Below are 14,245 nucleotides of genomic sequence, written 5' to 3' on the forward strand. Positions count from 1 at the left end.
TTAATGCTGCAACCAATGAAGACAAGCATGTCATATGTCTTCTTTGCTACTCTATCGACTTGTTTTGCCACTTGCAAGGAGTTTAAGACGTGACCCCAAGATCCCTTTGTTCATCAATGCTGTTAAAATCATGCCATTAATTGCACATTTTTCCCTTATATTTGACTTTCCAAAGTGCAACACCTTATACTTGCTTGGATTAAACTCCATCTGCAATTTATCTGCTAATTTTTGTAGTTGTTCTATATCCCGGTGTATATCTTGACAGCTTTCCTCACAGACCCCAACCCCAGGAATCTGGATGTCATCTGCAAATTTACCGACCGACCTGTCCACGTTTACACCAAGGCCAGGTATATATATCACAAACAGAGAGGTGCCACAACAGATTCACTGGTCTCAGACCTCCAGCCTTAATATTGTCCTTCCACCACAAGCCTCTGTCTTCTATCAGTAAGCCAGTTCTGAATCCATATGACCAAATTACTGTTAATCCCGTGCGTCTTAATTTTCTGGATAAGTCTATGATGGGGGAGTTTATCAAATGCCTCAGTAAAATCCATGTGGACAACATTTATCGCTCTACCCTCATCGATCACCTTTGTCACCACCTCAAAAAGATAATTAAGCTAGTTGTTTGAAATAAATTAAAGGGGTTGTCCCACGGGCGACCTAATCCGCGAGTTCTGGTGAGTTTGCCCTCGACTCATACACGCAGCATGGTCGACACAAGGTCGTAGGAGGTCTTTGTAACTCTCCTTCATGCTCGAGAGTGGTCTCTGCGTACTCGAGTCCTCAGCTAGGATCACGCCGTTTTTTTCAATATGTTAAAATGCCCACGAGTAAATTAAAGGTCGCTATTGAAAAAAATCGATACTTTTTTTACTCGAGTGGGTCGTAGTAGGTCATATTAGTCGTAGGTAATCAAGGGTAATCATAGATAGTCTTCATCATAGTTGAAGGGAGGTCGAAGAAGATCGAAGGAGGTCGTCTTCACTCTCCACTATTCGGTGTCCAATTTTCCAGAAGTTAGTCATAGCTAGTCGAAGCTAGTCTTCAACATAGTTGAAGGAGGTCGAAGGAGGTCTTCTACATAGTCAAAGGAGGTCTTCAACATGTCATTTTTTAAAACTCTTCTAAACTCGCCAATTAGGTCGTCCAAGTAGGACAGCCCCTTTATAAACAGGGAGACCTCCAGATTTCAGTGTTCAGAGAATCTATGTTACCAGGGTGCAGAACAACGGAACTCTTCTGTAAAGGCCTGCAGTATTCATATTGAAATTTAATTTTGGGTGTACATTAATGAACAATTTGGTATTTACTGTGAAATAATTATTTTCTGGAGATATTTAGCTGTAAATATTTTCAAAGTCCAGGAGAAATATTCGTGGATGAATAATCCAAGATAAATTGACAATTTATAAATGCTAAAAGAAAATGCAGTCCTGCATTCTTGCTAAATATTAATGATTATGAATTATGAAAAAGAAAGATCACCACAAAGTAGCTAACTTGAAAAACAGGATTATTATCTTTTAGATATGTCTGTATTCATGGCATCACACTGTTTAACTTTTATGTAACTGTGAATGATGAAGAATTATGTCTCAACTCATCAGAGTTTAATAGTCATAGAAGGTTGTAATCTCGGACACTTACCAAGCTTCTATTTGTATTGGCTGGGCAAAAGTTGAAATTCATCTTTGGTCACTGATTTAAAAGATGGTTATCATCTGAGTGGCATGATGTTGGCTCTTCCCTATGTTTGACTCCATTACTTCAGTAGAAATTAATGTAGTTAATCCTCTATGCACTGTGTGGTGCTTGTGAGCAAAGATGCATTTTTATCTCAAAATAATATTTATGCACTTCTGATTAAATGTGACCATATTTTTAAAATCATCGTGTGGCATTTCTTCATTCCAATTTTCTTGATTTTTCATGAATGAAATACTACTTATACTGCATGTCACATCATGATATTGAATACTTTATTAACTTTTGGTAAAATTATATCACAATTAATAAAATTCATGTGTTAACCTCAACACACATTAATAATATGAATTTACCGGTTTATTTTTAATTTATTTTGCACAATGGAGTTTGGGTTTAGTTTAGTTTATTGTCATGTGTTCCGAGGTACAGTGAAAAGCTTTTTGTTGCGTGCTATCCAGACAGTGGAAAATCTACACATGATTACAATCAAGCTATCCACAATGTACAGATATAGTACCGCCCTTGTGGTAACTGCTGTTATAAAATACACCTGCTCTGTGTTCAGATTATGACAATAGAATAAAACTGAGGCCTCCTTTACTGTGTTTGGACAATACATTCCACCAGGTTAATTCTCAGGCAGTGATGAGGGAAATTTCCCTCAGTTATATCATAGTTCACCCATACACACGTTCACAGTGTAAAATGTGGCTAATAAAGTAATTTTATTTCAAGGTTGTGATGATAGTTATAAACAGAGTATATGCCATACCAATATGTAGGAAGGAAATGCAGATGCTGGTTTACACCAGAGATAGACACAAAATGCTGGAGTAATTCAACGGGACAGGCAGCATCTCTGGAGAGAAGTGAAGGGTGCTGTTTGGGATCGAGACTCCTCTTCATATTAGCCGATTATCTCACATCTTCAAAGGAGGTGTTAGATAGTTCTAACATGTGAGACGTAATCAAGGTATTTTCTCGACTTTTTAATTTGCAAGTAGCTGGCCAATGTCAATAATTACTTTGCAGGCAAGGGAATAATTCAAGATCAAAATTTAGAATGCAAATTTCTTATTATTCCACTGGACTATTTGCTATTGTACTTTAAAAAAAATCTCCAACCGACTTCTGTTTGTTGTGATGCATTGCATTTTCCAGGTCTTCAGACATAATCTAATAATTAATTGACTTGTAATTAGTTAAATTTGATTGTGGGCATTTGTTTAGCAAAAATTTAGCAGAAAAAATGTTCATACTAAAGAAACTTTCCAACACAATGGATGAGGTTTCAGATATTATTTTAAATATTCCTACAAGCTAAACAAATATTTTTAAATTAATTAAATATGTAACCTTTGGATACTGGCACACATATCATGTCAAGTACACAAGACAAAACCTATATTTGGGGCCAGAATGCTCACTGGATGTTTAAAGCATAATCGAAAAAAAGCTAATTCAGTGTTTACAATATATTTTACAAATTTACATGCCTTTAGGCTGCAGTATAAAAATTTGCTCTTGAAGGTATTTCACTAGCACTAGCCATTTACACATACATATTTTTAATGGTCCTAAATCCTAGTGTCACAGTCAATTTATATCTTATCGCGTACAAGACATAAAGCTGTTTTGTCTCATTGTACTAAGTGATATTAAACCCGTTGTAAGAGGGGAGGATTTCGACTGCAATTTGCAAAATGGAATGTAACAGCAAAAAATGCATGCGATAAAGTATGGTTGGCCCTGTAAATCACTCTACCAACATTTCCGACCACTTCTGCCTTCTTAGTGCAGGTCACAATGTTACATCTTCATATCAAACACGGGAGATGCACTTTAAACCAAAATGTCAAAGATTACTCGACACATTCATTTACAATGTCGATGTTGCAGTTATTAAATGATTATAAAAACTTTATAACGAGGAAAATGTTGAACTGTATGCTTCCGTAATCCTTATATATGTGACTTTATAGGTATCCAAGGCACCATATTCAGCCCATGTACAACCGTAATTACAGCTATAAAATCAGTTTGTTTCTGACTTCAAAACCTTATGAATTGTCTGGCTGAGTATAAAACTTTGGTACATCGAACAGGATATGAATTAAATCTTGTTAAGAGATGGGAAAAGAAAGAGATTCAAAGATATAATTATAACAACTAATAGGAAGATTTTATTTATTTGATGATTGTAATAAAATCATAAATGTGTGAATGAAGAATATATTCATGATTTAAATCTAAATAGTGGTGGGGGAAATCTTTGTGATTTTCATTCCTACTGGTGTTAAGATTCACTGGGTTAGGTTCACTTAAGTTGGGAGCATCTAGAATAGACAATTGCTGATTAAAATAGAGATCGTCTGATAATCATAGTGGATAAAAAGGGATGAGAATGTTCTATGGCTGCATTAAAATACTCCCCGCTTTGAAAAGTCACAGGCTCCAACTGTTGTACGTCTAAGTACAAATCGCAGACATTTAAAGAACCATCTAATTCCACTGCCAACTCTCATGTTGACAAACTAGAGTGCACTGAAGAATATTATTCTAAGCAATTCTAACCAGACCAAAAATAAAGGCTAGATGTTAAACAAAAGTAAATTATCGCATTCCTCAGACTAATTACTCAGAATAAAACGGATGTACCTTTAGAGAGTTGAGGAAGAATTACTTTAGTCGGAGGGTGGTGAATCTGCAGAATTAATTGCCACAGATGGCTGCAGGTCAGTGAGTATTTTTATAGCGGAGATTGACAGGTTCTTGATTAGTAAGGATGTCAAAAGCCACGGGGAGAAGACAGGAGAATAGGGTTGAGAGATCAGTCATAAATGAATGGTGGAGTAGACTCAATGGGCTGAATGGCCTAATTCTGCTCCAATGACTTATGAACATGACTTAATAACGCAGAATGTGTCAAGAGAATGGGTATTCATGTTGTTTATTCGAAATGTAGAGCTGGGAAGGAAACATAAATGTGGGATATGAAAAGAGAAACTCGATGAAACATGAAAGTGTTAGACTGTTGTTATGGTTTGCAAACAAGAACTGTGACAAACTGATGCTCTGTCAGATTTCTTTATCAATTGCTTGTGCTAGTCATTACAGAACAAGCTTGAGTGGTCTCAGTTTATTTATTAATTGAACCAAGATAACACAGCGGCATAGAATTTTTAATATTATGGCCACATGTTTGTGTCACCAAGACAACAGTGATAAAGAATGCAGATATTGTGGTTAGTGTGTAATGGTGAGAAAGAGTAGAAGAAATCAACTGTGCAGGTGATCCTCCTGTGACTTCTCTGGCCTGTTATTAAAGAGAAGGTAGGAATGATGTGTGGGACACAATCAGCATGGGGAATATCTGGCCGTTTGTGGAGGATTTGCTGACCTTAATAACTAACATTGTTCCATCCACAGAATCTCCAGTAGACTGCTGCCTGACAGATATGAATCACGTTTAAGAAGGAACTGCAGATGCTGGAAAATCGAAGGTAGACAAAATTGCTGGAGAAATTCAGCGGGTGCAGCAGCATCTATGGAGCGAAGGAAATAGAAAAGGTTTCGGGCCAAAACCCTTCTGGTTATGAATCATGGCTTGACTGGAATTTTGATGGGAGCACAAACAAAAGGCATGAAACCACCAGAGGTAAGGATACAGGGTAGTACTTGTGATGGCCTGGGAGGAGGTTATGTTTTGTAGTAACTTGGAGAGCAATCAGGGTTTGTAATCAGATGGGGAGAAAGCAGTACATAGGATTGGGATCTAGGAAGCCAGCAAGGATATTGGGGTCTTGTTCTAGTGGGCAGAGTCTATGGCATGGGGTTGTAATTCAAGGAAAAATAAGACCATAAGATCATAAGACATAGGCGCAGAATTGTGGCATTCGACCCATTGAGTCGACTCTGCCAATCCGATCATGGACAAGGAAATCACACTATGATGGGACGTTTGTGTGGCAGTCGAGGATTTTAAGGCAGACTAAGGTTGGGGTATTGGATGGTCCGTGTTTGAAAACAGAACGTTGGGTCCGGTGGGAGTGATGGACACAAAATACTGGAGTAACTCAGCGGGTCAGGCAGCATTCTGGAGAAAAGGAATAGGTGACGCTTTGGGTCGGAACCCTTCTTCAGACTGGAGTAATGCCCCTGTCCCACTTAGGAAACCTGAACGGAAACCTCTGGATACTTTGCGCCCCACCCAACTGTTTCTGTGAGGTTCCCGGAGGTTTTTGTAACCCTCCTTAATGGTCGAAAGTGGTTTCCGCGTAGTGGAGGCTTCTTCTATGTTCCGGCGATTATTTCGAAAAATTAAAAACCGGCCTCGACTAAAAATAGGTTGCCGTTTTAAAAATTGGTAACTTTTTAGTCAAAGCGGTTGTAATGCTAGTTGAAGGTGGTTACCGGAGGTTGCAGATAGTGGAAGGTAAGACCTTTTTTCATCCAGTTTTATTCCATCAGGGAGATCTTACCTTCCACTACCTGCAACCTCCGGCAACCACCTTCCACTAGCATGGCAACTGGCTTCGACTAAAAAATTACAGATTTTTAAAACTGCTATCTATTTTTAGTCGAGGCCGGTTTTGAATTTTTGAAATAATCGCCGGAACATAGAAGAAGAGGAAACCACTTTCGACCATTAGAGAGACTGACAAAAACCTCCGGGAACCTCCGGGAACCGCACGGAAACCTTGGATGGGGCGCAAGGTCTCCAGAGGTTTCCATTCAGGTTTCCTAAGTGGGACAGGGGCTTTAGGGGAAGTGCAGGCACTCAGAGTTGTGTCATACAGTGAAGGAGTCATTGGAGCTCCAATTTTTGAATGCTAATTAGCTCCCCGCTTCCCTTTTGGATAATCATCTTTGCTAGTCTAATTAATGAATATTACACTTGATCTGGTGGGAATTGGCCATGAAGTGTGATTAGGTTGCTTGGTCACAGTAATGTAATCACCCCACCTCTTCTACTGCTCTTTGCTGCCTGCTTAACGATTTGGCCCAGAAATTAGAATTTCTCTTAATAGCAGCTGAGTGCCTGCTTCCTTCAAAGAATATTGCTTTGCCCATTATTTTCCATTAATTCTGTCAAAGTAAAATGGGCAACGCAATCTGAAATAGAGTTTGGAGGAATGGCATCTAAAGGCTTGAAGCTACTAATATCATCAACAGCAACAACTAGCTTTATATATAATCTGCAATTCAATATGGTTTGTTCTCTACCTCGGCAGTGGGGGAGGGCCAAAGAATATTATGGATTTGCTTAAAAGAACAGAATTTGATTCATGTTTAAAACAGAAGATATTGAGTGGCTGTGGCTAGGATTTAAACATTCCACTGTGGTATTTTATTTTAAAGCCAAACCATTCATAGTCGTCAGACACAAGTTCATTGACAAACTGAATTATGTGTTTAATCCCCAAAACAACAATAGGGCTGAATATCTTACCTTGAAATCTGTCGCTATATTGCTATTACAGTTCTTTAAGGGTTATTTAACGAAAACAAGAAGGAAATCTAAGAGCACAGTACATAATAATTAAGCTAGTGCACATAGTAAAGCCAGTAAACCAAGTTAAAAAACCCAAATGTGACAGGAAAGACCACCCGTGACCACCTGTCTATGGCGTTAACATCAGCCAGATCTGGGATTTTTATTTTCAGCTGAGACGTCCGTCGTCGTAAACGTCCCTTCTTCTGAACCATGTGCCTTTCCAATGCACTTCTCCCATAGCCATCCCTGCTTGCAGCTGGTCTTCTGTGCTGAATGCCGGCACTGTCATACGCAAACATGGTGGTTCGTGGATCATTGATATTCGTCAACATCTCGGATCCCGTGATTTCATTTCGAATTTCGAGAGTGGTCAGGAGAATATTTCCGTGGGCATCTACCTATGTTGAAAAGAGAAATATTTTGAGGACGAGAAATGCAGGTGGACGTGTGCAACATCTACAGCTGATATTTAAGCTTGTTCAGAAATTGAACAGCAATTAGCTGTCCATCCCATTTGTGAGCTGGAGCTATATATCATTTGTATTTCACTTTGCAGGCACCTGGGAATGCTAGAATCAAGGAACAACAGATGCGAATTTGCACAAAAGGACACAAAGTGCTGGAGTAACTCAGCAGGTCAGGCAGCATCTCTGGAGAACATGGATAGGTAATGTTTTGGGTCGAGACCTTTCTTCAGTCTGAAGAAGTCTCGATCCGAAACACCACCTATCCATGTTCTCGGGAGATGTTGCTTCAACTGCTGATTTACTCCAGCACTTTGTGTCCTTCTGTGAAAGTAAATACCACAAATACGATCATTTATGATTTGCCCTTAGGGAAAGAAGCCAGCCTACAGTGACGATAATCTAGATGCCCATGGAAGAGCAGCCGCAAATTATCAAGCCATTTAATTTGAAAATAATTGGTCCCAGGGGAAAAAAATATAGGGAAAATTAGCATGAATATTGGCAACTACTCAAGCATCAAATTACAAGAAAATCCAGGCAGCCTGGCTGACCAGCAAGATGATCTTCATGAGCAACTGGGGACTGGTGCTCAAATTGTTTGACGTAGACATATCCCGCGCAACACACCATCCAAAGCCTTCTCTCACTATATAAGCTCAGTTGGCATCTCCCCCCACTGGATCAGTGCAGCACCAACATCTTTCAAGAAAGGCCTGGATAGAGTGAATGTGGAGAGGGTGTTTCCACTCGTAGGAATGTCTAGGACCAGAGACCATAGCCTCAGAATAAAAGGACGTACCTTTCTGGTTGGCGCAGATTCTTTAGACCACTGTATCTCTGGTCTAAAGCCTAAAGTCTAAAGGTTACCACAAATTATTCCTTAGCATAGGGAAGTGGTAATAAATTCAAGAACCAAGGCTATTTGTTGATCCTATGCATCAGGTATGCGAATCTTACCGACTGCTGCCTTACATTCCATGCAGCAACCACAAAAATAAATATACAATAAATGATCAGTTATTCTAAGTAAACTAGACCATGATAGTGCTAAAGCCAAAATACAAAGTTCAAAGCAGAGTGAATGAGCATGTTAGAGAGGAAAGTTGCAGACCTACCAGAGAATAAACAGTAGGAGGAATGAGACAGATGGTATGGCTCTGCTAGGACATAGCACAGGCCCGAGGAGCCAATTGGCCTCCTTCTGCACTGGAATAAGTAAATAACACATGACCCACTAAGCTGTTCTGCCAGTTCTACCTGGAGCTGCTGACTGTTTTGGATAAACTGAAGTTCACAGAGCATGGAGAACGAGAAATGCATCCAAAGATCGGAGGAGTATATGGGACGAAGGTGTCGGCACCAGGTTGCTGAGGTAGGTGTGGATATTGCCATAGAAGTAGAAGGCAGCAGCTGATGGAAACATACTTTAAGATGCAGGGAATAGGATGGTAGAAGTGAAACTTGGATTTAGGTTGTTGGAGATTTTAGCTGTCTGATTAATCTGAAACTAAGATTGCTGCAGGTGTATAAAGTTTGGATCAAGGATTGAAAACAAGGCTGTTATTTATGAAACACAGATGAAAATACATTTCTCCTGATTTTAAACTAGACAGTGAAGGAATGCAAGTGATCAGGATATTGTGCATTTTGGCAATTCAGTCTGGGGATTGAATAGTAATCGAGATGGGGCAAGCAGAGATAAAGACCAGACTCTGCATCAACTGTTGGCAATCAATCCCGCAAATATTAGCACTTTTGCCACTGAAGGCAAAAAAGAGGCTTCAAGACCATGTTAACATCTTCAAATGATGGGAACAAAATAAAATATTCACTACTCACTGCGGAGGAAACCTGAGACACAATTAAAAGGCACACTAGAGAAACCAAATTCAATCAGTAAGGCCCTGTGAATGCAATCTCAACAGCAACACAATCCTTCCAGTACAGCAGGCTTGCAAATCTTGGCAAGAACTTCTCTGAAGAGAGGAGGCAACAAACAATTCAACAAAACCTTCGCCCACTGTGGAACAGCTTCTCAATAGTTCCTTCAGGCCATAGCCAAAAACCATAAAGCTGCTGTATAGGATATCTATACCCACAGGTCATGGTGAATAATGAGCCCTGATCAAGAGACAGGCTGATGAGCTTTCTATAGCCATATGCATGAAGAAACAAAATTCACAAATGCTGGAAACTCATACACCAGCCAAACCAGGCAAGAATGCTTAAACCCTGCCTATAGATCATTATCTTTACCACCATAAGGTCATGTGAAGGAGCAGAATTAGGTCATTTGGCCCATGAAGTCACCTCCACCATTCAAACGAGGCTGATCTATATCTCCCTCCTAACCCTATTAGGAGGTTCCACGGGTGTGACTGAGGTTTTCAGCAGCAGATGGACTGAGGCGAAGGATAAGGCAATGTCTGACCCACTGAGTTTTTTCCAGCACTTTGTGTCTATCTAAATGCAATCCTGATGATTGCAACATGAATATCATCCCTAATCATTTTAGATTGTTTTCATATTTTATCAGGAGAGAATTTTGTTGCTTAAGAATTCAAGAAAGCCTATAATTTCTGATGAAATGCTATCATCAGAAGTGTGAAAACACACACCACCAGATTCAGGGACAGTTTCTTCCCAGCTGTTATCAGGTAACTGAATCATCCTAACACAACCAGAGAGCAGTGCTGATCTACCTCTGATGTCCCACGGACTATCCTTGACTGGATTTTACTATCTTACCTTGCACTAAACACTATTCCCTTATCATGTATCCTTCCACTGTAAATAGATAGATTGTAGTCATGTATTGTCCTTCTGCTGATTGGTTAGCATGCTACAACAAGCTTTTCACTGTATCTTGGTATATGTGACAATTAACTAAACTGAACTGAACTGAAGTGAAATCAATTTAAAGAAGACAGTCAACAGAATTTATATAATCTGAATTGCTAAAATGGTGAAAAAGAATTTAAGTGCTTACTATCAAATCTGTCACCACTGTGCTAAGTGTAGACTGTTCAATGGTACATGCATATTAAAGATTCTATCACTTACTAACAGGGTTGAGTTGAGATATAAGAGAAAATGGCCTACAGGAGCACACAAGCCAATTTACTAGTCTCAATGCAACAGACATCATTACTTGAGGGCAGAAAATATAAGACACTAATTAAAACAGTAGCAAAACAATATTTTATTTCACCAGCACAAGCCTCACTCAGATCTTGTCTCTGCTCCAATTAATACAAATGAAAAATCAGCTCATATTTTTTCCTGTTTAACAATTCAATGCATGGGTTTGCTTGAATTGTCATATGATGCATCATTTTAAAACGGGGTGAGTAAATTTACCATTCTTTAGCAAATTATCCAGTCAGAAAATCCTGGACTATACAATAGTACTGACCTCTGTGAAATAAGGGTGCAATTTTTTGGTCTGCTGTGCTCATTGTTTTAGCGTAATGACTGCAGGAAAACGAGGGAAGGACAGAACTGCGTACGCACATTCTTTGGATATTATGATGGTTATTTACATCCATGGACCATGGACTTTAATAAGTGGTTATTTAACACCCTTGTTTGATTACAACATGTACTAGACTAAGTGGGACCCATTGGGTCCCATGTTCACACGGGAGGGCTGGTCCCCCAACGCAATATTCCACCTCTACCAATTCCAATTTTGGTGGCCAGTGGGTGGGGGGGTGGAAGGAGGGGGGCTTTCTGGAGCTCAGGTATGGGTGTTGTGGGCTGAAGGGACTGGTTTCCAGAGAGCTAGTATGGACATTGTGGGCCAAATGGATTCTTGGAGTGGCAGCTCAGTCACTCAAGCCAGATGCACTGGCAGCTCACTCGCGGCTGGTGGGCTGGTAGTTGACTCACGGCTATTCCTTGAAATTCCATTTCAAGCAGGGTGAAAGGCCACCAAATTCAACTACAGTTTCTTACCACTTCAAGCATGGTGCAAGGCCACCGAATTCAAGTGCAGTTTCATACCACTGCAAGCAGGGTGCAAGGCCACCAAATTCAAGTGTAGTTTCCTATCACTTCAAGCATGCCATTTCAAGCAGGGTGCAAGGCCACCAAATTCAAGTGCAGTTTCATGCCATTTCAAGCAGGGTGCAAGGCCACCAAATTCAAGTGCAGTTTCATGCCATTTCAAGCAGGTTGCAAGGCCACTAAATTCAAGTGCAGTTTCATGCCACTTCAAGCAGGGTGCAATGCTACCAAATTCAAGTGCAATTTCATGCCACTTCAAGCAGGGTGCAAGGCCACCAAATTCAAGTGCAGTTTCACACTAATAACTTTTTTATTTTTCATCGATGGGAAAAACCCTCTTGTCCTGCACAGTGGATGGGGTCTCTGAGTAAGATGGCCAAAAATCACAGCCGTAAGTAGCAGCGTTATTTCTAAAATCAATATACAGAACAGGAAGTGGTCAAGATCAGACTTTTAATAATATAGATATTCTCAGTTTCAGGAAGGCAGTAGATTTCTAGGATTTTTTGTAGGTAGATTATTCCAACAGTACCATTTTGCTTTGGATGTTTGATATTTACTATTCTGAGGCTGTTTCTCAGATTTGCGGATGACTTGCTTCCACTCTGGCTTTGTGGGTTCTGGCAAAGTCACGGTGACTGGACTTTACCATAGGTAGTAAAGGAGCTAACTGATGGGGGCAGGCAGGTCAGTAGTTTGTGAGGTGATGTGTTCCTTCCTTGAGCGCATCTTTGAAGCATCTTCTCTATCCGCCAGTTATCTCTGAGGATAAACATTGGACTAGTTTGTATTGGGAGCCTGATATCAGGTATTTAAATGATATGGCCTGCCCAATGTTTCTGATTGAAACTAATGTCTCAGTGCTGTGGATATAGATCTTGGAGAGGATGTTAAGGTTGAGTTTTGAGGGTTTTTTTTAAGAAAGTATTAGTGGTGTTTTTACAATGCCTTGAGATGCCTGCAGTTAGTAATACAGGTCTCAGACAAAAATTAGTGGGAGGAGAGAAATAGATGCAAGTCCAGGTCGGGGAAAGGGGGAGAAGATGGGGAAGGTGTGTGGGAAGAAGAGAGAGGTGTGAGGGGGGGGATTTTAATTACCTAAATTAAATGTTCATACCTTTGGGTTGTAAGCTTCCCAAGCAGAATATGAGGTGCTGTTCCTCCAGTTTCTGTGTGGCCTCACACTTTCAATGGAGGTGGCCCAGGACAGAAAAGTCAATATGGGAATGGGAAGAGTAGTTAAAATGGTTAGCAACCAGGCGATCCAGTCGGCTTTGGCACCAAAGCTTAATGGATCTCCCAGTTGCTATTCATTTAAACTCATCTTCCCATTATGAGTATTGATATGCAGGGGTTCTTGGAGTGTAAGTCAATAGTTCCCTGGATTAGAGAAGTCCCTAATGGCAATGCCAGTGGACAGAGTGGTGAAGAAGATGGATGATTCATCATTTGGGGCATTGCGGTATAGATTCATGATGCAGATGTATAAAACTTTGGTTAGGTCATGTTTAGAGTATTGTGTGCAGTTCTGGACAGCCTATTACAGGTTGGATGTAGAGACTATGGGGTGGGTGTACAAGAGGTTTACCAGAATGCAGCCTTCATTAGAGGGCGCTAGCTATGCGGGGAAGTTGGGCTGACCTGGATTGTTTTCTCTGAAGCTTTGAAGGCTGAAAGACAGATTGAGACGTATACAATATTATGTAAGGCATTGATTGATACGATAGATAGTCAGACTATTTCCACCACAGTGGAAATGTCAAATGTCAGAGGGTTGAAGGTGAGAGGGAAAAGCTTAAAGGAGATGTGTGGGCAAGTTTTTTTTTTGCACAGAGAGGAGCCTGCTACCATGTAAAGTGGTAAAAGCAGATGCAGTGGGAGTGTTGAAGAGGCATTATACCAATAAATGAACATGTAGGCAGATGGGATTAGTTTAAATTGGTGCCATAGTTGTCCAAAGCATTCGTTCTTCTGCTGTGCAGTTTCATGTTCTACGTAAAGCATATCTCTGTCAGCAGGCAGGCAGAGGAGGAATTCAAAGACTCATAGAATTGTTACAGCACTGAATGAAGCATTTAGTCCTTGAAGTCTCTCCTGATTTCTGCAAAAGCAAAAGAGACAGTTGCATTCTCTCTCTTCCTCTTCACAGCCCTGCAATTATCCAGCTGCTGAAATATGATGGAGTCATCTTCCACTGCAAACTCATTGAAAACACTAACAGACCAGGCATATCATATCAATCAATATCCTGTGTACAGGACAAACAATTTCATTACTTTTTCTTTTCCCTTTTGGTGGTAATGACACAAGTGCAATAATGATATTTTAAGACTTCTTAAAACAGTGCGCACTTTGTTTAAACATCTAAATGATGGGATGTTTCTTCTGCCTTTATTTGATGGTCGAGGAACAGCAGGTTTATTTTATATTTGTCTAGAAATCAACCTGTTATTTCAGATCAAAAATAGATTTTCACTCAGTCTTCAATGCCTTTCTGATTGAGTGCTCTTCAGACCCAGTAGCTATGGTGATGGATAGTGTTAGTGCACTGGAG

At 40.1% G+C, this 14,245-nt stretch overlaps 1 protein-coding gene across 1 annotated transcript in view; it reads right to left on the minus strand.

Annotated features, from left to right (window-relative positions):
- Positions 1–6,441: 6,441 nt before the first annotated feature.
- gabrb1 (gamma-aminobutyric acid type A receptor subunit beta1) overlaps positions 6,442–14,245 on the minus strand; it is a 264,736-nt gene continuing 256,932 nt past the window's right edge. Inside the window, exon 9 of the mRNA XM_055636706.1 lies at positions 6,442–7,614. Coding sequence (XP_055492681.1) covers positions 7,267–7,614 — 348 coding nt within the window. The 3' untranslated portion in view covers positions 6,442–7,266. The remainder of the gene's footprint in view (positions 7,615–14,245) is intronic.

Source organism: Leucoraja erinacea, chromosome 1, assembly GCF_028641065.1.
Source record: "Leucoraja erinacea ecotype New England chromosome 1, Leri_hhj_1, whole genome shotgun sequence".
Classification (NCBI taxonomy): domain Eukaryota; kingdom Metazoa; phylum Chordata; class Chondrichthyes; order Rajiformes; family Rajidae; genus Leucoraja; species Leucoraja erinaceus.